This window comes from Cinclus cinclus, chromosome 1 (genome assembly GCF_963662255.1).
Source record: "Cinclus cinclus chromosome 1, bCinCin1.1, whole genome shotgun sequence".
Classification (NCBI taxonomy): Eukaryota; Metazoa; Chordata; class Aves; order Passeriformes; family Cinclidae; genus Cinclus; species Cinclus cinclus.
This window is the reverse complement of record NC_085046.1, coordinates 41660450-41684028: the sequence shown is the minus strand read 5'-3', so window position 1 is coordinate 41684028 and position 23579 is coordinate 41660450. Positions and strand designations below refer to the sequence as shown.

At 36.5% G+C, this 23579-nt stretch overlaps 1 protein-coding gene across 1 annotated transcript in view; it reads right to left on the bottom strand.

Moving 5' to 3' along the window:
• Nucleotides 1–3156: 3156 nt before the first annotated feature.
• Nucleotides 3157–23579, bottom strand: part of ANO10 (anoctamin 10) — a 73416-nt gene continuing 52993 nt past the window's right edge. The window contains 3 exon segments of the mRNA XM_062496609.1: nt 3157–3349; nt 3352–3447; nt 3839–3893. Coding sequence (XP_062352593.1) covers nt 3252–3349; nt 3352–3447; nt 3839–3893 — 249 coding nt within the window. The 3' untranslated portion in view covers nt 3157–3251.

Below are 23579 nucleotides of genomic sequence, written 5' to 3'. Positions count from 1 at the left end.
TACTATACACTGCACCCAGTATACACAATTTAAGAGTGAATTTTTTACATATACATAAATATATACATACACAAAAACACATCAGATGAAATTACAACATACATATGTACATGCACACATATATGTATGTTATGATACAAATTAAACAAGCTATTTGTAAAAGATATGAACAAACACAGAATTTCTGCATTAGAGAAGTTACTAAAATGCAAAAACATTCCTGAGAGCATCAGAAGAAAACAAAACTAAGGAAAATATAATCCCTGAGGAAGTGGCACATTCATGAACAGAAATATTTCAGGAAATGGAGAAACATTCCATGTGTTAAGATGTCAAATTAGTCATAATTTACTGCAAAACTTCATAATCTTATTTAAGAGAAAACAGTCTGTTGAACTGAAGATCTGTTGAATCTAGTCACTGAGCAGTCTTTGAATTTCACTTAAGTATGCACTATCTCATGAAAGTCAAATGCCAAACTGTCAAGTCAGTAGTTTTGTGTCTTCATTTATGTCAACTACAATCTAAATAATAAATCTTCTTCTATCAAGGCCTGAGCTGACAGTATGCTGCATATTTGTAAGCAGGAACTTGCTCCTAGCTGAGAAAACCCTGACCAAGATAAGGCAATACTCAAACTATGTGTGCTTAATTTCAATCACATGCTTACCCTGCCATGATGATACACACGGAGATGCTTAAATTTAGACAGCACATCCAAGCTACTTTCCAAATTCCCCTGATTTTTTTTTAATATAAAATGAAGCAGAGCAGTGCTCCTCTCTAAAATACCATTTTGCTGAACTGTATGATCTTGATGGACTTGGGCACACAAATAACAACATAACAGACCAAAAACTCATTAGATTCTGGTATTACACAAGCAAGAGGCTAACAAAAACACTACAGGAGCTGTGGTGAAATTCTAAACAAGCTAATATATAACAGTTGAAGTAAAAAGTCAGATTACAGTAACAAGAGAACAATGACGAAGAGCCATATGTTAAAGCATTTCTTAAAATGCATTGCAGAAACATAATAGGTCTATGAAACATTACAAGGAATAATACTTTCTTTAAAGAGGTGAAAGGACAGCTGAAAACTGATACAATGAAAACACAAATACTAAAAGGTTAATCAACTGGCATTGATTGCTGTGCAATGCAATGGTTAATACCACATTATTTAAAAAAAAAATTATGTCAACAGTACAACATTCTCTCACTCATTTAGATTTTCTTTTCCCCCTCTAGTTAATAGTGTCTGCCACTAAGAAACTTTTCTTCCAAAAAGAAAATTATAGCAAATAATGTTGGTTTATGCTAGAAACACACAGCAATAAAATGTGTATCAGAGTCAGCTTTGGAGGAATCTCTTAGATGGAAAAAGGTAAAATGTTGAAGACAATAATTGAACAAGAAAAACAATATTCCTATGCAGAATAGAAGACTGAAGGGGAGTAACTAATTCACAGATAGAATTTTGGTATGTAAATGTAAAAATAAAGAGATCAGATTGGGAATTCCTCACAATTAAATAATAGAATTGGGTTAAAATCTTATGCTTAAGACAGAATTAATGAAAAAATTGAGGCATTTGGGGGAGAAGGGTATTTATTTGAAAAGTTACAATGGACAGCTATAAAAAGACTCAGCATCACACAACATCACTTCTAGACGCCTAAAGTCCTTTGCACATGGGTTCATCTCACATTGCTCAACAAAAAAAAAATGTATTTTTAAAATTGTATTAAGGAGTGAAAATTAAAGTTTGCAACTGTAGTTATTCAAGCACTGCCTCTTGAGGAGTTTTAAAAACATAAGGCAAGTAAGTAACTTTACACAGAGACTTCAAAGTAGTTCCAAATTCAAACAGCTTTTAAGAATATGCAAGGAGTAATTTCAAGGAAATGTAAATAATATTATGGAGGATAGAGATTGCCTGAGTTTCTCCCATTTTTGATACAAGTGAGGAAGGAACAGAAGAGATATCTAGGGAAACCAGAACAAAATACAACAAAATAGTGCAGTTAATCCTGGAAAACATTGTTTCTTTTCAAACAAATTTAGAAGGGCAATGTGTTTTAATTGCTTCACTATTTGATGAGTTTTATTGCAGCATTAACTAACTAGCTGCTTGTCAGAAACTAGTTTTCATACTAGCACAACTCAGCCAACAAACACAAGGATAAACACAAAGGCACAATCTCTGACTGTCTTCAAGCCAGAGAGGGATCAAAAGTTGGAGTACAGATGTGGGCAGTCACTACTTTTGCCTGCCCCACTGTCAGTGTCTTTCCTAGGCATCCACTAAGGGCCATTGTTAAAAAAAAAAAATAAACAACGAAAGATTAAAAAATCACAGTGTTAGGTAGATCTTTGGTATACTCCCCTGCATGGTTTTTTAATGCTCTTTTCCCTTCAATGAAAACAAAGCTTTACTAGTCATAAAGTGTCCAGACTGTGGGGGATGTCCCTGTTTGCAAGACCTGTGACTTCAGAAAAGACATTGGGCATAACATAACAGACTCAAGCCCACCTCATAACTCCCATGAACCTGAAAAAAACAGCCTTCCTTGGATAACTTTTCCAGCCATTCTTATTTCCAAATTTGGAACAGTATTAATACAACTGTCAAGGCAAAAATTATGAATCTGGGTCATGTGATCCATGAAACCTCTTGAAATTAAATGGATATATTTTATTAACAGTTTATATTTCATTTTGAAAATGTTAACTTGACAAAGGAAATATAAGTAGTTATCTGAGAGAATCCGAAGGAAAAAGTAGGGAGTTGAATAGTTCATCGTATCAGTCACATTGCCATACTGGTTTTTTAAAAGAAAGAAATTTGAAAAAAGAAATGTAGTATAGTATATATCTTTAAGGAGTGTAGTATAAATCACCAGAAGACAACAAGATTTGCTTTCATTACATTAATGTTAATATGAGTGTGTTATAAAATTAAAATACTAAAGTTTATGCAAATTTTCTACACTAGTGTAAATGCATTTGCTCAATGCTAAAAATTTCTTCATAGAGCTGGTTTTTGGTTTGTTTTTTTGTTTAGATTTTTTTTTTTAATCAGGTTACAAACCCAACCATTATATCTAGCTGCAGCAATTAAAAAGCAGTGTTGTTTCCAAGAGCATGCCCTTCATTATTACAGTAGGACTATTCCACTGCAAGCAAAACCCAGGGTAACATTCCCACAAGCTGTAAGGTCTCCAGTGCCAACAGCAAAGTCCCCTCTTATTTTGCAATGTGCCAAGTGAGCACATAAGCAGCACTGAATCTCTCCCTCCTGATAAATGCAGTGCCATCAAACCCTTGTGGTCCCATGCCAGCTGTTGGCGAGCCAGAAGAACTATTCTGTTCTGCAAAGCCACCGACAAGAGCAGAAGCACCAGCTGTGTTTTGCAGCAGTGAGTCCCCAGCTTCACCTCTTCTAAAACAGAAATTGCAAATTAGGGTTAAATTCCTTAAATTACGAGCAGCTAATTTGATTTCTATAGTGGTTTTACCACAGCAATTCCTGACAAAATCTACTCAACTGAAGGAAAAAAAGAAAGCAAAAACAGAACACAGCAGTAGCTGTGTTGCTGGTTAGCTGATCAAGTGCATGCTGAACATCAGCATGGGGAGATATTAATAAAATTTTTCATCAAAAGCCTATTTTATAATCTACTATTTATAGAAACTTTCAATTAAAATCAGAAGTCTGGACCTAGTCCAGCCTAGAACCTAGTCCATACTCTGAAGCAAGCTGGTCTCTGCTTCTTAACTCTGCACAAGTGAGGAACCCTCACAAAAGTCAACACCTGAGAATGATACTTCACTTGGAACCTCCATCATCTGCTTTGCCAAGGAGATCATTACTGCAGAATCGTGTTGATGTCAGAGCAGAAGGCAGGGAGATCATTAGCTTCCTTGCTAGGACTCCAGATCACAGTATTCTGACATTAAAATAAGCTAAGTTCAAACACTAAGAACAGGGGGGGGAAAAAAACTAACAAAAAAAAAAAGAAAAAAAAACCACAAAAAAACCAAAAAAAAACCCCCAAAACATACAAATCAAATGCTTTCTTTTAGTAGCCATTGTTTTTAGCTTTCTGGGTTTTGTATCTTTCTCAGAGAAAGGAAAAAAGGCACAAGGAAAGTGAAAAATAATTCTGTCAAGGGACCAACACAGGCAAAGAATAATTTTCATAAAGCTCAGGATGTTCAATTAAATTAAACTGCCTTTAATAGACATCAACAGATTTATAAGCAAACATTTCTGCAATATACATAAGAGGAAAGCATAACCAAACCTTCCCTCCCTCCTGCAGACTGAACTGCTTCAATAGAGTCTTGCTAATGGGACAGAATTATCACAGGTGACTACTTTAAAAAGGGCCTTTCTTCTGCTACTTCAATAAATGCTGCTTTTAAAATCCCATATATTTTTATGGAATTCCAAAATCCTGAATGGGGGGGTGGAGGGGAAATGACAAAAAAGTTATTACATATTGGGTCTATTTCAGGGCTTCTTCCCCTCTCCCATTAATCTTCTCTTCCACAAATATCCACATGCACATACTCACAATCCTAACACCTGCCACAATATGTAAACCCCATCTACCCTATTTATTTATTCCCAGAGCAGCATAGCCCATTTCTCTCCCATTTCAGCCTCCTCCCTGCTGAAACTCCAGGGAAACAAACACTAGGACTCAAGTGCAGACTTCCTGCCTCAGATCCAATGCCACTTGCCACTCCAGCACAGTGAAATGTGTCTTAGTACTCAAATGGAGTATGCTCATTACAGGTGAAAAGCTCATGCTCTTACACCTGATGTGCTTCTTGAAGACACTACAAAGCACATAAACCAGAGACATTTCAACTTTTTAACAAGTTGGGACAGTTTTCTAAAAGGAGCATCCTAAAGCACATTCTTTAGATGAGAGTGAAACTTCTGTTATCCTGCGCACTGCTTCCTCAGAGCACAGATACAATGCCTCAACATAACAATAATCTAATTTTTATATATTTATAAATAGCCCATATTTATTTCTTTACTTATAGACCTTCAACTGTCACAAAAGGTGGAAGGCATTTATTTTAAATACAAAACCTCAAAACTCCAAACTTCAAAGAACCTGTCCAGCAGGGAGAGCTTCAGCCTGTCCCATTAAAATGTGGCTGAGGTAGATGCAAGTGAGCAGAAGCTTAGTACAAAACGTGTCGGGGAGCGTGAGCAGACGGCATTATCCAGTCCCTTTATCATCTGGAACAGAACATCCGCTTCCTCCTCTCAGATCCTGAGCACACACACACATATACACACACACACACACACATACACACACACACACACACACACACACATACACACACACACACACACACACACACACACACATACACACACACACATACACACACACACATACACACACACACACATACACACACACACACACACACATACACACACACACAAAGGCTGCCCAAGGAAACCTGGCAGCTCCATTTCTGCCAGAAACACACTGGCAGAAGGGCAGCAGCAGATCACCCATCTTCTATTGACCATGCCAGCACATTTGAGACCTAGACCTGCTCAACAAAGTACTTAAGCTTATGTTTAGTTTTAAGCATATTTATTAATGTATTTAGGTTCAGAAAAACATTTGAGCCTGAAAATGCCCAAGTCATTTGCTGAATCTGGATCTTAAAATTGAATGCCTGAATCACAATGCTTTCTTTTTTTCCTAGAGGTAGCTGAATGCAACATGTACTAAATTCATGAGTTTCAGAGGAAGACTGCCAGCTTGCACGGCATCTCCTTGCATTTACAATTCAGAAACTGTTTTAGGTAATGGAGAAATTGCAGTCTATATTTTTACAACCAATCTACTGTAAAATGTCACAAGTAGAAATCTATGCTGAAAAAGATACCAGGCTTTAATATACAGTTCTGAGGTATATTTCAACTGTAAGTATTAAGCTTCATCATGAGAATCTGGGTTCATTTTAAGCAGCTCTGGCGTCTGGAAGCACTGAAGTTCACCTCTTTCCAGGTAAGTCTTTGTCTTCTGCCTCTAGATTATTGAATTGGTTTCTCTTAGAAGAAGTAAATTTATTCTGAATACTACAGTTGCTTCATATACGATCAAAATGAAAACAAACAAACAAAAAAAGACATTTCCAGACCAGGACTCCTGACCAAGAGACTAACATGTAAGACAACAAGAAAGAATTTTTTTTTAAGTAAACAAAAAAAGAAAAAGTTAAGATAATCTCTAAAGAAACAGATTCTGTGCTCATGTTTCCAGGAAGCAACTAAAGAAGCAATGAGCTAAGCGAAGCAAAAAATAAAATACTGCAAACATCATCTTCTAGTGAGGAAGCTGGTCTCTTCTGCCCTTACATATTTTTGTACTCTCCTTCTGTTTTCAAAAAGATGGCTACAAGAGTGGCTGGAAAGCAAGCACAGGAAGACAGTCCTATTTCTGAAACTTAGTCCTGCTCTTGAAAAGCCCTAGAAAGTATTTAAACCAGATACAAATTTAAACATAAGTCACTCAAATAAACAAATATTTATTAAATCAGGAGAAGTCAATTTAATAAATAATAAATATTCCACCAGAAGATATACTAATAAACTCAGAAGCACAAGTAATCTGATCAGTTACATAATTGTGACCATTTTTCTGTCCTATGGAACCATTATGCTTTCTAGTAATTTAATATTCTTTTATATTTTTTTTCAAATTATTTATAACTTATTTTTACTACTGTTTAAATCACAGCTGTTACATATCATATTCAGCCAGTAATGAACTGAAGCATTATCTGATTTTATTAGACTTTTAAAAAAGATTTAGAAGCCAAACTGCTCTCTGTAATTTTCTCCAATAATAACAATCAAGATGTGAGGCAGCCCAAAATCTATAGAAATTTTGTCACCAACTTACCTGGAACTGAAAAAAAGCCACTAGTTCATTACTTCTCACCATTTATGTATCTATTCAAAGCTTTTTATAGTTTTTTTTTACACTGGAGTTTTAAGCCTACCTTCAGATTACTTCTTTGAGACTGAAATATGAAAAAGAGAGCCAAGTGCCAGTACAGAGGGTGTTTTACTTACATACCCAAGCAGCATTTCCCCCTCTCCAGGGAAATTGCAATTTTTGTATCTATCACTACAAATTAAGGATTCAGCATGTTCTAGAAACACCTGCTGAAAGAAAAAAATTCTGAATAAAACATCTTCTGGTATCAGTCTTCTACACACACTCTTAATTGACTGCAGCTTGGGAAAAAACAGTTGCCCAAATAATCTTGTTGCATAAACACAGCATATTCTGTGACCCAAAATATTTCATGATACAGCACACTTGCAGAACTGTCTGTATAAAAGCCTCTATAAAACGACAACATACACAACTGACTGTTTTAGGCATGTTACAGGAACAAGATTTTTCTCACATTTGTTTAATTCTGTAGTCAATTCAGGAGATATGAAAAAAATCACTGTAGGTGTAAATTTGTCTTGGAGGTTGTAAGTATCTGCTAATGGTTAATTCTGCAGTAACCCAACAGTCTTCCAACTAGCATGATAATACACCCATCTCTATGTTATCATTAAGTAATCCTGAAATGTTTTGGCACAATGCTTATCTCAATTTATGGCCAGTGTTTAATAGAAACTGAGATGAGAGTTGCCAAAAGCCAAATTAGCTAATGCTGAATGTAATGAACAGCAGAGCTTTGATCATGCTCTGAAATAAACTCTAAGTGAAAAGTGGAAAGAAGGATACCCATGGAATTAAAATTGACAGTATGATTAATACAAGCCACATGGAGGTGCCTCTTAGCTGATTGCTAACGTTGCATATTGGCTCCCATACGAAGAGGTAGAGTTCATTATCAAAATGTCCTAATGTTCCACATCAAAGAAGGGGGGGAGGGAGGGGAAATTGCCATTTTCTACTAATCTGCAAAATTTACACTTCTTTTCACATTTAAGTCATACATTTTTCTCTGTGAAAAAAGATACAAGGAAATTATGGCATGAGTCATTGTACTTATGCATTGTAAGGAGTTCTGTTTACCAGGATTCAGAAATTCCTCCTTGGTAACCCGACTAGATGACCTGTGTTTAATAAGGAAATATGAAGCAATATTTTCGCCAGGGTTTTAAAACCACTAGTAGTTCAGTGACAAACAGAATTTGTCACCCACTGCAAACATCACAGATTTTAGGAACTTTTTGTTCCTGCCTCACCCAAACCTCATTTGTCCTGCTCCAAGCCAAAGTGAACAGATACAAAACGTCCAACTGAGCTATGGACAGACTCAGCAAAGATACCAAAATGTACACATATGAAAGCAAGTCCACTATACTTCAACAAGCCTTACAGAACCCCTAAACTGTGGGGTGGTTCTGGAGACTGAAAGACAATTAGACTCATCCGACCTTTTTTTCCCCCAGCTTATGAACTGGTCATGGAAGAGGTGATGCTGCATCCACATTAGAATTCAAACTACTTTAAACATTTAAACTGATGTTCTGTCACCTTGACAGCAACAAAAAAAAGGTAATTAGTGTTTAGCTTTAAGAGCGAAGTCTCAGCCAGCCATTCTTCAAGATCATACACACTTTATCTTTTAACTTTAACTGTGAATAACAAGTTCTCCAACTAGATGCATTGTATTTACAGCTATTTGCTTATTTCTCTCACAACTCCCCAGCTTTACATGCAACAGTCTTGGGATGCTTTCAAAGATGACTCACAAGAACATTCATCCTAGTGAAAAATCTCTTTGCCTCACAACACCAAGATAAATAAAGAACCATAACAGAATAAACACGTTTTAAACAAAGCACAGTGCTTCACCACACTGCCAATGCATCTTCACTGAATGAGTCAAGATTTTAGTGTAATGAACAGCTTTCTTCCTGTTGCATTGCATTCAGCCTGTTCTAAGTGGTTTGCTTTGCTCTGCTTCTGTTTGAAGTTGTAAGTAAATACTGTAGGACAAGGCACATTTTTTTAAACTGGAGCAAAAGGTGAATCATGTAATGTTAAATAATAAACAAAATGTCACAGGCATGACTCATCAGAGAATAAACAAACGGTACTGCAATATATCACACTCTAAGCTTCAGATTAATTGTCATCTCTATTCCTGTGCAACTTTAATCAAAATTAATTAATTAAAATGGGTCCAATAAAACTAGCTAATCTGAAACAATTGTGGAGGAAAAAAATCACAACTGACTATTTTTCATATTGGGAACTCATCACCTGCATTTGTTCCTGTAAAAACTAAGGATTTTTTTTTTTGTCAAAACCATGTGAACTCAAATAATCCTTTGCTTTTCTATAAAGGTCAGGAGGAAAGCTTTCCATTCAGCTGGAGTATTTTAATTAAACATTGCAGCAGGTGTTCATATATGCTGCCAACTCCTAAAAAGCTTTCATTAAAACTGTATCTTAAAAAAAAATAAAGACCTATACATCCTCCTCAAGCCCTCTTTATCTGTCTTTTCTCCGGATGGGTATTCACAAAATTACATGCCATTTTCTCTGTTTTGGAACACCATTACCTGCCCTAGCTATAAAAAGAGTTCTTCATTAAAGCTGCTGGAAACTAGCCATGCAATTCTCACATCAGCTTTTATGGCCACGGCAGATCCCTGCAACAGAGCACAGCCCAGAGTTTAGCCTTAGCTGCTGACCTGCCTCAGCTTCTTGGGAACACAATCAGTTTGTTCAAGCTGAAAAAAAGAGAATCTTTAACTGTGAGCCAAATGCACTTTGGAGACAAAATCCTGCAAGTAATGCTGAACTCTTTGTGTCATATGCAAGTAATTGAGTTTGCAGCAGTAACACACCTCCTGACTTTATGCACTCATATAAAAGCAGCCTGAGAAACACTTCCAGAACTGCTTATGTCTTTAAGGAATGAAAAGCCTTTGGAAAGGTCTATTCTTCACAAGAGAGGAAGAAAAAGCCATGCTCTACACAGTGGCAGCACTCAGTGATTCTATCGAGTCCTTCTGTCAGCTAAGAATGCGAGTCAGAATGTGAATCCCAGCATGAAGATTACAAAGAAGTTAATTCCTATACACTGGGATACACATAGCTCCATCAGTGCAGTACTGTTCTCCAAAATTATCAGCATAACCCAATGCTTACAGCTTGGCGTATTCAGTGGGTATTTGTGACACTTCAAAAAAATCACACTTGAAACAGAAGAGTTTGTCAATTGAACTCTGATGTATAAGGAGAAAAGAACACCAGCAAGAATGATAATACATCAACAAATACCTTTACTTACCTACTCATTTAAGAGGTTTTTATCAGAGGCCTGGTAGTTTGGCCTTTAGAACTACAGTCAGAACAGAAAACCAACAGTTTAATCTCAGTTGTGTAATAGCTTTGACAACAGGTAGTGAGCACAACTTCTCATCTCCCTATAAATAGCAAGGCTGAGAGGAAAAAAAAGGCAAAAAAAAGAGCTCTATTTACAGATTAAACTAGAATTTTAAGACCATGTGAAGCAAGATTAACTTGCAGCAAGGGCTCAGCATCACTTTGTTGCTATGAAACATTATCACATAGGAATAATCAGCCATAAAAACCTGCAGCTGACTTGTTTCATGGCAGAAATGATCTCAGCTGAAAAGGACACTTTCAATTTAAAAGTCACAATTTTGAACATGGCTCTGAAATACACCTCAAGAATCTCAAACAGGTAACACTGAGATGTCAGACAAAATCCTGGACCTCAGTAACTAAATCGGAGCAGGTCCTTATGCAACATGCATACAAGCAGAGACAGGTGGAAAACTGAGACACTTCACACATGAATCTCAACAGAACTGACCCATGGTGCCTTGAGACTGTGAACAGTCCAGTAACTGATGGAAGAAATCACCTCTACCTGTGACTTTAGAAGGCCTGCTACTAAAAATTGAAAGAGGTAATGCAACACCAAAAAGAACATTATCTCAGCTTCAAAACTCATTCTGGGAATGAGAGAAACCTGTGAAGAGGCATTACCTCACCACAGCAGTAACTTCCAGCAGGGGTGACTTGGATTTGCTGTGAACCAGGATAATGATATTACAGAAGTATGTATGCCACAGACCAAGTTTTGAACCAGTACTGGATCTGCATACAGAGACTGATGAAAAGCAGATATTAATTTCCTGAATCTGGGGACCATTTGTCCTTACTGATTTGCCTTATGACAGACTGAAAAGTAATTCTCTTTCTTTTCTGAGTTAAGAAAATGCTCAAAGTGAAAGTATTCTACAGTGCCTTTCCTTCTGTTTGTAGATGAAGCAAGTTACTGCTTCTTTTCTGTGCTAAGTGTGGGTAAGGACAGTTCTTCAGGACAAATGAGAGAAGCATACAGAGAAAGGCAAAAGGATGTGAATGTACAGGACTGAGCAAAGCTGGTGCATAAGGGCAAGACTTGCTGCAAACAGAGCATGCCTTGGAATGGACTGTGCCCAGCATTCTGCCAGCTTCACTGCCCCCAGACAGCAATGTAAGCCAGTTTACTATCTCCACACCCTGCCGGCTCCAAAAGAGACAAGATGACTCCTGGGGTGCAGAGACAGGTGCTCACCTATAAAAACAGGCAGTCCTGGTAAATTAATGCAATTAATGTCTACAAAAGAAACACATTTATAAAAGCGAAAACACTGAAGGATCACATTTCAAATCTTTCATCCAAAGACTCCCTCAATAGTCACATGAATCTGAACTACAAACAAAACAACACCACTGTGAACAGGCAAAACACGAACAAAATTTTCTTTTGTTGAAAGCCCTGCCTGAGCTGTTACTTGAGAGTACAAATCTCTAAAACCCCCTGACCTATATTACATCCTTCTTACCCCCATTTTGTATATCCTTGACCAAGTGCTTGTTAATCTAAACACACACATCCTTGTGTACAAAAGAAGTTTTCCCCATATTCTCAAAAAGGTTAAAAAAATACAATGGGAGAACTTGTCCAGGAATGCTTGAGTGATCTGTCAGTACTTGATATATGGGGTTTTGTGGAACAACAGTTAAGGAGTTATGTTCTAACTTAGTAAACTGTTACATAAAGCAAAAGGTTAAAGTCATGTCAGACAACAAACAGCCTCATAAATCAGTTTTGCTATTTACATTTTTTTCTAATGTCTCATCCAGCATTTTTACTCAGAGAAGAAATATGTCTCAAATACAGGAAAATTTTTTCTAGTCAAGCAGTATTCAAAAGTAATACCTTTCAGCATGACAAAAAGCATTATGATAATAAAATTGAGTAATATTTCCATCAAACTGGGGGAACATTACCATTCTTTGATAATACTGAATGGTTTTAGGTTAGATAAAACAATTTTGCTGTATACAGCAATTTAAAATCCATTTTTATGATGAAGCATTTTAGCATCACAGATACCAACTCTCAAGCCAGAAATAGTATCTTTACTAGTCAGCAGACTAGTTCACTAGACCTTGTTTACTTTCAATGGGAGCAAGCATATTACCCTCAAATCTGAAAAGTATCTAGATTGTTTCCAGAATTCACAGGGATGTCAGATGTAAACTAGAAAAGTTCTAAACACTGTACTGCTTCTGCCTTTACTTTACATGATCACAAAAGCAATGTTTTTTGTTTGTTTGTTTGTTTTTACAGCATACCTGATCTTTTAAAATCAGTTAATATATTTCAAACACTGTATCTCTGAACATATGGCACATTTACAGCACCCTATTTTATCCTGACTCCAATTTTTAGAAATTTGAGTTTTCTATTGTTGTTTGGTGGGGAAGGGATTTTTTTGTTTTAAATTATTTTTGCATCTTCCACATTTCATTTACTAATTTTTGCCTAACTTCTCTCCCACAGACAAAAAGCATTAGGTAATAGAATACAAAACAAAAGCATTTGAGGATCATTAATGTCCAGGATGCTTCTGAAGATATAAGCCATTCTTCAGAATCATTACTCTTCCAAGATGAATACTTAGACTTTGAAACCATGTAAATAGCAAGAGCAGTTTTGTCAAATGGCGTTGCCTGAAGTGAATATAAAACATGCTTCAGAATTCTAAAATATAATTTCTAAAGGAAAGAATGCCATTACAGAAAAGGTTTACTTAATTATCCAATAACATTGAAAGAGAGACAACAAGATACAGTTGTATTGATTGGAGAGGTGCTTTGTTACCCTGTCAGAGGTTGAGTCCTTGATCTCATTAAGGACATGCTTGGTTGTTAGTAAGGGTAATTTTTCTGACAATACTTTGCATTTGAGGGACACAGATTGAATTTATTTTGGTTGGGTTAGAAGTTCACCTCTCCATTTCTTTTCCTTCTTTTTATTCCCCACCATGCCAGCAATCTTATCTTCACATGGCCATTTCATTTTTTTTGTCCTTTGATTATTTTTTTTAAAGCTTAAATATATACGGCTGACCTTTATTTTAATTTAAATTCTCCTTCATACTTTTAGAATGCTGTCGAACTTGTTATTTCCAAGTGAACTTGCTGCTGCACAGTAAAGGTAGTCTTTTTATGCCCCATCAGCAGCAGGATATGTTTAATAGGATGAATTTTTGGGCTTCTCTGCTCAATCTGTAATTCACACTGCCAGTTCTCAACACATTTCCTTTAGAAATGCACTCTAATAACTCTTCTTGTGGCAAAGCTCCTGAGGTTCTATGCCACAGGAGCCCACAGTTCTGTAACTGGTATTAACAGTGAGGAGATAGCCATTCACACAATTAAAATGCCACTCCTGTGTAATCTAAAAGACTGAAGCACAAGACCCATCGTTTGCATCCAACACAGCAATCCTGGCCCATTCCAAACAGGGTATGGTAACAGTTTAGCATCTAGGTTTACTGCAAGAATGGTAGAGATTCAAACATTAAGGAAGTGCTATAAATAGAAAACCTAGGGAGATGGCTCACATGCTGTTTTCAAGTGTTATGTATTTTCCCCTTCTAGATATTTGTATAGCATTTTTAAAAGCAATTAATTTAAAACCATACAGTTTTCTGAATATATATAGTGCTGCTTGTAACATTACACCTAGAGCTGTTTTTCAGAATGTACTTGTCTCTGTTAAATGCAGAGAAGCAACAGAGACAGACATTATTTGCTTCAAATATATTATTTGAATATATATTTTCTTGACATACAACATTTATATACAGTTTTTGAAAGTAAGTTTGGTTAGACTGTGTCACTGGGAAAAAAACCAGTATTAAGATCAGGGATCCCTTGCATTTTTCCAGAAGTCAATAAGGAGCTGCAAAATCCAATTCTGTCAATAAAAACAACTGAATATAAATGATTAAAAAGCACAGTGCTAATCAAAGATTTGGGCATATTTTAATGTTCTTTCTTTTCCCTTGCTATAAGACTTATGTTCAATAGCTCACAACTAACATGTTAGAAATGTCAACCAGGTCTGCTATCTAAAATGCACGTGCTATAACTCTCAGTCAATAATAGGTCTAGGAGAGATGACAGAACAGACGTGCACTCACTCTCTACTGCATCATATTTCTTCCTTGTATGCACTTAGATGCTTCCCAGTGGACAATCTATTCTTCAATAACCTGTATGAACTTCTGTTACAATCTTCTGAATAATAGATCTACTTTACACAAAGTAAAGTTACTTTATGACTTTTGCTTTTATATATTCACCTGCAAAGCAAAGCCTTGTATCTGAAAGTGCTTACCACTGAGCAACGCTCCATCATGAAAACAAGGTTTTTAAATTGACTAAAAGCATTTTCAAGAATACTAGCTTTGTTTTTATCTTGAATGATTGCCAGCACAGCTTCCAATCACGAGGGAGTAGACTTTCCCTTACTCACTTACTCTGCTTAAGCTTAAATAGTGCAAATAGCCTGTGCTATTTGTAGTCCACCAGCAAAGCATTCCCTCAGGGCAGAAGAAAGCCAGCTGGGAGCAGCAGCTTTCTCCCTAAGCACACACAGCAGGCAGGGGTGGGCCGTGCACTGCATGAATGTGGGTGGGACCATAAAGGCAGCATGACTGACATAAAATTCCTAATCAGGTTCTGGACAAGACCATTTTAATTGAGTCCAGCTAGATACCTGCATATTCCTCAGTCCCACACACTCCATGTACACTGATGATTCAGTCTGAGCTCCTGCTCGAAACACCACAGTTTTGATCAATGACAAGACAGGCAAGAAGGCACAGAGTTATGATTAAAAATGAAAGATGAGTGCTGAATGGTGAAGCACAAGCTCATCTCACCGGCTCTTTCTTAAAACTTTAACACTAATAGTAATTCCTCCTTTTTCCTGCAAAACTCATTTAACTATGAAGCTCGCATGACAAAATGCCCTGTATGCCTCATAGCAGAGAGGCAGAGCCAGACTAGAAGTGGAACAAATACGTCTTCCTCCACAGATTAGAGTAACAAATATTATCAAGCCAGACAATACTTCTGGAAATGGAAAATGAAAATCAATCCCCTATCACCACATACCTCACAGCACGAGTTTGGAGATCATATGCTGAAAACCAGTTTCTGAGAAAGTGTCAGCATGCTCTATTTTTGTTGGCACAACCAGCAGTGCTCTAGTTCTGAAAATCAGGTCAATGCTACTTTTGTACCTACATGCAGATGCTTGAAATCAGACACCTGTATTTTATAAGTTCTCACTATAGTCTTATTATAAGACTTAATATAAGACTTACTATAAGTCTTACTATACAATATTTATGCTTTGTCCAAGTACTTGAGCGACTGAAACAGACAAGCACTAATAATAATTACCCTGAAATTAAAGACTAGATGCAAAGTTAGATCAAGACTTTTCTGTTGAGAAAGAGTAAATTAAACTCATGTATGAGATACTCTTTCATCTAAGTTTAATTATCTAATAAATCAAGCGAAGCCAAAGCTAGCAGGTTCCACATCCCCAGATGGCATATTGTTCCATTCCAAATGAAGGCAGCAATGGCTCTCTGCAGGTGTCTATACATTCCCCTTGCCCAGACAGTAGTCAAGGCAACTGGCTTCAGACAGATACTAGCTTTCACATTGTTAAAGGTTAGGGGAGACTTTCCAATTTGTATGAGTTTAAGAGTAAATGCCGTAAAAACCTCACCAGTTGAACTCAGAGGGGAATAAGCAGAAGAGCGCTTGAATAGAAGAAATACTCCAAAACCTTTTTATGCAGAAAAGTCACTTTGAAACATTAAAAACAGTGTAACTTATGAAATATGAGGTACAGTTCCTAGTCTGTTGTGATTACTGAAGCTAACTACTGAAATAGTTATCTTGCTTAGGTTGTGAAGTGTGTACTTAATAGGTTCATTTACATGAATGAACCTGGCAGAGGTCTCACATTTTACAACGGCTGATCTCTGCAGGGCTTCCATACAGTGTTAATGGTAATAAGTTCAGTATTTTAATAAGAAAAAGAAAGACTTCAGAAAACCCTTAACCTGTATAAGAAATACAGAATATTAGAGAAAATTTTGTGAACTATTTTTTGCATAGGTAAAGGATGCTGAGACTACAATACCAGAGAATATTTTAGAAAATGTCTCTGATGTGTTCAGTCTCAACTATTTTAAAATTACTGTATTGTGCTTACATTGCATTATCATGAGATGAACATTCTTCTTAACTTCTGACTTCTGATGGGAAAAAAAAACCCAAACACACAAAGCAGCATCTTCACTAACTCATTATCTGGGACATCCCAAACACTTGTACATGCACATCAAAAGAAAATCAGAAAAGATGCATTGGTATCAAACTTCTGGAATGAAATTATAATACACTTCATGTACAACAAAATTACTGAATTAATTTCCTTTCCCAAAACGTGAAGATCACTTTGGCTTTCTGGGTCTCTCGCGTCATCATCTACCTGTGCAGCTTTCTCTAGTGCTGAGGAAATACACATAGAATTGTTTAGGTTGGAGAAGACCTCAAGATCATCAAGTCCAACTGTTACCCCAGCACAGCAAAGTTTGTCATTAAATTATGCCCCTACACATCACATCTACAGGTCTTTTAAATACCTCTGAGGATGGTGATTCAACCACTTCCCTGGGCAGCCTTTTCCAATGATTAGCAACCCTTTCAGTGAAGAAATGTTTCCTCATATCCAATCTAAACCTCCCCTGGAGCAAATTGAGGCCATTTCCTCTTGTTTTATTGCTTGTTACTGTGGAGAAGACACTCACTTCCATCTTGCTATGACCTCCTTTTAGGCAGCTGTAGAGAGCAAGAACGTTCCCTCTGAGCCTCCTTTTCTCCAGGCTAAACAATCCCAGCTCCACAGACACTTCTCACACAGTCTTCACTGAACTTGTGCTCCAGCATGAGCATTCACCAGCATTGTCACCCTTCCCTGTACTCACTCCAGCACCTCAATGATCCTTCTGTCCCAAAACTGAACACAGGATTTGAGGTCCAGCCTCACCAGTGCTGAGTACAGAGGAACAATCCCTGCCCTGGTCCTGCTGGCCACGCAATTACTGATACAGGCCAAGATGTCACTGGCCTTCTTGGCCACCTGGGCACACTGCAGGTTAATGTTCAGCTGCTGTTGACCACACCCCCAATAGTTTCTTTTCTTGCTGAAAAGTGAACTTTCATCACACCAGTGTGCCTCCCATCAGAAAACATTAGACCTTGGTTTTACTCATCCAGCAGCCCCTCATTTATATGGCTGAAGAAAATTCACTCAAATTACAGAGAAACGAACACAAAAAGAAAAGCCCACCTTCCAGGAACAAAACCCAGATAAGAAATTAATTCTAACTGGAAACAAAGAAGAAACAAAGGCAAATGGGGTAAATGCAGCATTCTGAAATTCCTAAGTAGGTGTTCAGAGATAATTTTATCAGATGTAGTCGAAGAATTCCACATCAAAATATGTAACTTGTAGTATACCCACACACTTCCAACTATTCTCCCTACTCCATGAATTCCCAGTGCAGATTAGTGCAGCCAAATGTGCTTTTACATGACACATTAAATTAAGAGTCTCATACCTTTTCATAAAACTTAGGTCAATTTACTGGTAAAGCCCTCTGGCCATCAGTATTTCCATTTCAGTATTTCCCATCAACAAGTCAAATGCAAACATTTTAAGCTTCATTAGATTTCTGCAATCCCAAATGCCAGTTTCTTGATTACCTACTGGGTTGTTGCATACTACTCCATCTCTTAAGCTGGAAGAGGGATTACAGTATTATAAAATCAATTAGAACTTGCATCATAAACTGAACTATTGGTACCATCTGTTACAAAAGAGAGAATTGTTCTCCCTGCTGAAGAAAAGATTGAGGTTAATCCGCTTCTCCAGTGCTGTGCAGCGAACTGGAAGAGCATGGTACACTAAAATGCTGAAATCTATAGTTGCCCATTTCATGACAATTCTTTATTATCTTTTCAACAACCTGGATGCACAGCTACCCCAGCACACCAGTCTCAGATCCTAAAAGTTCTAGGACTATTCTAGTTCTTGAGGCTGCAAATTAGTTTTTTCTTTTTTAACATTTGTATATTATTAGCTATAATATTATTACTTCATGGCCAGACAGTTCAGCTGGAGAATCCAGCCTCTGCATGAGATGTTTAAGACAGTTATTTCAAGTGCTTCAGGTCAATAAGCCAATAGTACTGCACTCCTGTAAATGAGGCCAGGATTTCTCATGAGGTTTTGCCAATAACTTCAGAAATATCAAATTATTCCTTTAATCCTTTGTCTTACCTAACACCACAGATCTCATTAAAAAAAGAAAAGTTCTTTGTGTTCTAGGAGACTTCATGCAGATAAAACTCTGAACACAGATTCAGCTGGAAAATGAAACTCCTACCTACACTGCCATCTTATTGTTTGCAGAATGGAACAATTACAATTTAGAAATAAATTCATTTTCACGGCAAAATTAAAACCAGAAAGCTCATTATACAAAGAGTAAAACAGCTTCAAATAGCTGTATTTTATTTTCTCATTTAATTATTTTCTTATGCAAGCATCTTGACTGTGTGTTTAGGCCAAATTTCACTCCCATCACAGCTCAGTTTCTGATAATGATGGCTGAGGTCATGAATGCTGGATTAGAAAGCAACAGCAGGACCATTCCTGCAAAAAAGTGTCCTATTTTAGCTCAAACAAAGTATCTAAAAATACAGTAAGAAATACAGGAGAACAGAATGAAAATAACAGGTGAAAATGTGTCCTACATTCAAGTGCAAGGCAGAGAAGAAATTCCTTTTGAGTAGTTCCAGACAGGTGCTCTGATGGCATATACTACGATGAAAGAGGAAAAGAGGCATCTTACAGACAACAGAGAAATAGTCTGGGCTCAGGCCCACTTACCCATTTCCACCAGATTTGGAATTACTACACATACTTGGCTTCCATAACAAGAACACTTAAGCTAGTTTGTATGATATGACAAAGTTATCTATCATTTGCAGTGTAAGATTCATTGGTGAAGAAAATTTGTAAATAAGAGGAAAAAATATAAAGATTTCATTGGTCAGAAGAGTTAAAGGAAAAAAATCTGCAATTCTGTATGAAATTATAAGAGAAAAAAAAGCTTCACAGTTTTTAACAAATTAAGAAATAAATTCTATTTAAGTTATTTTAAGATTTCAGTATGCATTTTTGGTATGATGGGGAAAAAAGAGCTAATGAAAAGATTTCATTTTTAATTACAGGCACAGGGGGGAAAATAATAAAGTAAAGCTTAGTGAAGTAAACCTCTCATTTTCTCATGTGTGCACTGTCCCCAACAGATACATTATTTAAAATCTGCATGCCCTACCATATGAAAACCAGATGTAACCTTACCCATGTCACAGACTCATACAAACAACTCCAAGACTCCAGTGCAAGCTTCAAGGATAGTACTATCCAGAAGGCATCACTTCTGAAAAAGTACAAAGCCACTTTAAAATCTTGCTCTTTACTGTGGCTACATATTCAGTTTGTCTCTCAGAGCACAAACCATCAGGTGATGATAAAATCTAGAGCTGTAATGCTGTTTACAGTGACTATACATGAATCGAACCATGGCTTTATCCAAGTGTGACAGAATTCCTATGAGACAGAAGGAGCTCAGTGAACCATCACACTCTTCTAACAAGTAAACACCTTTCTGTCTCTCCTAATCTCTACAATAAATAGCAATCAGTAATTCTAGGCTCTCCTCTTCACTCAGCATGACACCTAATTCTGAAAAGATAAATGTGATTATTTTGACAGAAAAACAGATGATGCAAAACAAATTACTAACATCAGCCTTCCTATAGAATCAAGCCAGAATGCTCCCATAAACAAAAGGTTTTTTTCCAGTCTAAACTCACAACTAGTTACATATCAAGTTTCTAACATATAAACCTTGAAAAATAATTTTGTTTTTATCCACCACACTGACCTAATTTTGAACAAACACTACTGAAAGCTAAAAAAAAAGTAAATCTGGGTATACACAAATACAGACTGAAACTGTGGAGATTGAAGACTCCTTCTGGTTTACCAGAATTATAGTAATGTGCAACATTCTGCCTTATTCACTGTGCTGCTTATGAAGTATTATAATATTGTGGTTTCATGAAGTTTTAAAAAACCAACAGAAAGTATTTTACTTTTACATTCAATGATGCTCACAAGATTTCAATACTGAACTGTTTGCTCTAAAAGGTCCTTTACTTATTAAACTTCTAAGATAATGTTGATGAGCAGATGAAGAACGTGTCTGTAACAAAATTTATCAGGTTTTTGCAATAATACACCAATCACATTATGACCATTTAAAAAAAAAAGTTTTCCCAGATTAAATTTACTGTAAAATTTGATAGAAACCAACTCTCTCCTAACTGCAGCAGTATAGCAAAAGTTTTGGAAAAAAAAAAAATCACACATGCCCAGAATACAGAAGTAGGCACTAACATTTCATTTCTTTGATTAACTCTTTTAAGCTCTCATTCACAAAACTTTGAAGCATTAACTTCACATTTGCATTCAGCTATAAAACTTAATTACATCCAAATTATTGAGATCTTGTCAGTGTTTGATGGTAAACTAGAAACTGGAAGATTTTGTTATGTGGCACCTCCCCTTAAATGATAAACATGTTCCCTCGGTAGTGACAATTGTTAATTAAAAAAAAAAAATCGGAGAATGAAACAACGTCTTAACCCAGCAATACAAGTCACTGTAACATGGTTACCACAGCACTTTTAAAACCTAAACTTTTTTTTCCCTTCCTTGGAAAAAAAAAAAAAAGAAAGATGTCCAGGGGTGGAAGAGTATATTTTACTCACGTTATTTGACTGTATATTACAGAATGAGTAATTTTGTCTATTGCTAATTTAAATGTTGAGTTATTCCTCCAGTGAAGTTGATACTTTTTGGTTAAAGGACTTTCCCTATTTAAATTCTGCCTATCTGTAGGGAATTCAGGAAGACTTTTCATCCTTCTCTAGGGGACCTGAGAACAGAGGTATTTTTCTTCCTACTTGTTTTAAAAATTGCAGGTGTTTATGATCTGATTTAGAAAAAAAAAAAAAACAAACTCTTTTAAAGAATGTTACACAAGTTAGAACTATATAACATAGCTGGAAGCTACTTCAATCCCTTTGACCTTGTGTTCACTGGAGTAAATAAAAACAAATAAAAATCCCTATGTGCTCAAGCAACTCAATCCAAGGTAACATCACATGGAAAACAAAGTAGCTTTTGATCATTTAGGATAAAATGAATGGGCTCATCTGAATTAAGTGAAGACCAGAGCTTCATCTTTACACCTTTTCAGGAGTTAGTTAGAAGCTATTACAGCACAAGCTCACAATGTACCAGTGGGGTACCTCCCCTCCACAGGTACTGATTCAACTGGTTTGCAACCATTATCTGTGCCTTTCAGTCCAAAGAATTGGGGCGGTGAGTGAATTCATACCAGTGACACTTTCCAGGAAATGGACAATCAGCAAGAAAGATGGCAATCCTGGACTCCAAAGGTTGTCTAATATGGCAAATCCACACAGGGCGTCTTCTGAACCAATGCTAGCACTTTTTCCTTCCTTGTGTTAGGTAATATGCCTTACCAACTTTGCCTCCTTTTCCTCTCAAAAAGTCACTGTTTTCCCTGGTCTGAAAGTTCACAAATGAATCACTGCTTGTCTCAGGCTATTTAAACTGTCAGTATTTCACTTCAGCAGAAACTGAAAGTATAATCTATACTAGGCACGATATGCATTATCATAATTTATTTGTTCTATCAAAAATCACAGGTTAGCAAAGCCAAACAAAAATTAATATTCCATCAATGGGGGGAATGAGGATTTAATGCTTTAAAATTTAACAACACTTATATTTTATGTTTTGGGTTTTTTTAAATCTTTAAAGAAGGGAAGCACTGATGAATCTGAAGTCAGGGACCAGGGACTCATTGCCAGCACTCAGGAGATCAGATGCTCTGGTTAAGTGTGCACTAGACGGGAAATGCTTAATTCATAGTCCAAACACCACTTACTGCTCATCAACCCTCTCAGGTAAAATACTGCCCTGCAGGACACATCCACTTTACAGTTCATTAACTAAGAAGTTCTGTATTTCGAAGATAGGAAAGAAGGTTAAAAAAACCCCAAAGAGACAGTTTTTCCAAGATATCTTTCCTAACCATAAAAATACCTCATGTTAATATACATATACTCATCCTTCCATTGTACTGTGTTTCAGATGTAGTCCCAAACTAAATCTGAAGCCTTTGCTTCACACTTGATCTTTGAAATTAGTAATATCTGCATGTATGCAGCAGTCCCCTGATATTTTTTGGTAGCAGAATGAAAACCTTTATCTTAAATGAAATCAATTTTGAATTCATAGATTTACACAGAAGTGAAACCATACAAATTAATTACTTGGGCCATAAGAGTATTACACTCTCTTTATAAAATATACTATTATTTCAAACCAGTTCAAAAGCTAATGTCACAATCTGCTGGAACAGCACTGGGTGAAAAGAGGGGCTGCGCTTTGTTCAGAGAAGACACAGGAATAGGAGCTTTTATTCCACTGGAGAATTACATTAGAATCATTACCATGTGCTTACCAGAAAACCAAAACACTCCTCACAAGAATTTGCATCTACAGTCACCTTTTACTTTATTTTGTTGTGGTGGAGAGGTAAATAAGTATACTAGGACTTTCTGAAAATAAATCCTTGACATGCTTTTAACAAAAAATACTCTTTATTAATTATGAGATGAAGTGTTATATACTAAGAGTTGCAGATGCTTCATGACACACATTTCAAAACATTAAAGAGGGAGGAACAAACCACTAGAGACATGCATGTATGGGATATAATCTAATGAGTTCTTTTGGAATTTATTTGGGCAAACAGGTGTCAGTCACCTGCAACTATTTCAATTTTAGAAGTTCATATTTCAAAACACTGTTTCAGTTTTAACTCCCCTCCCATGAACAGTATTAATGCTATGGGGACTTTTTTTTTCCCAAGGTGCTTTAGGCTGGCATCAGAAACTATTTTAAATT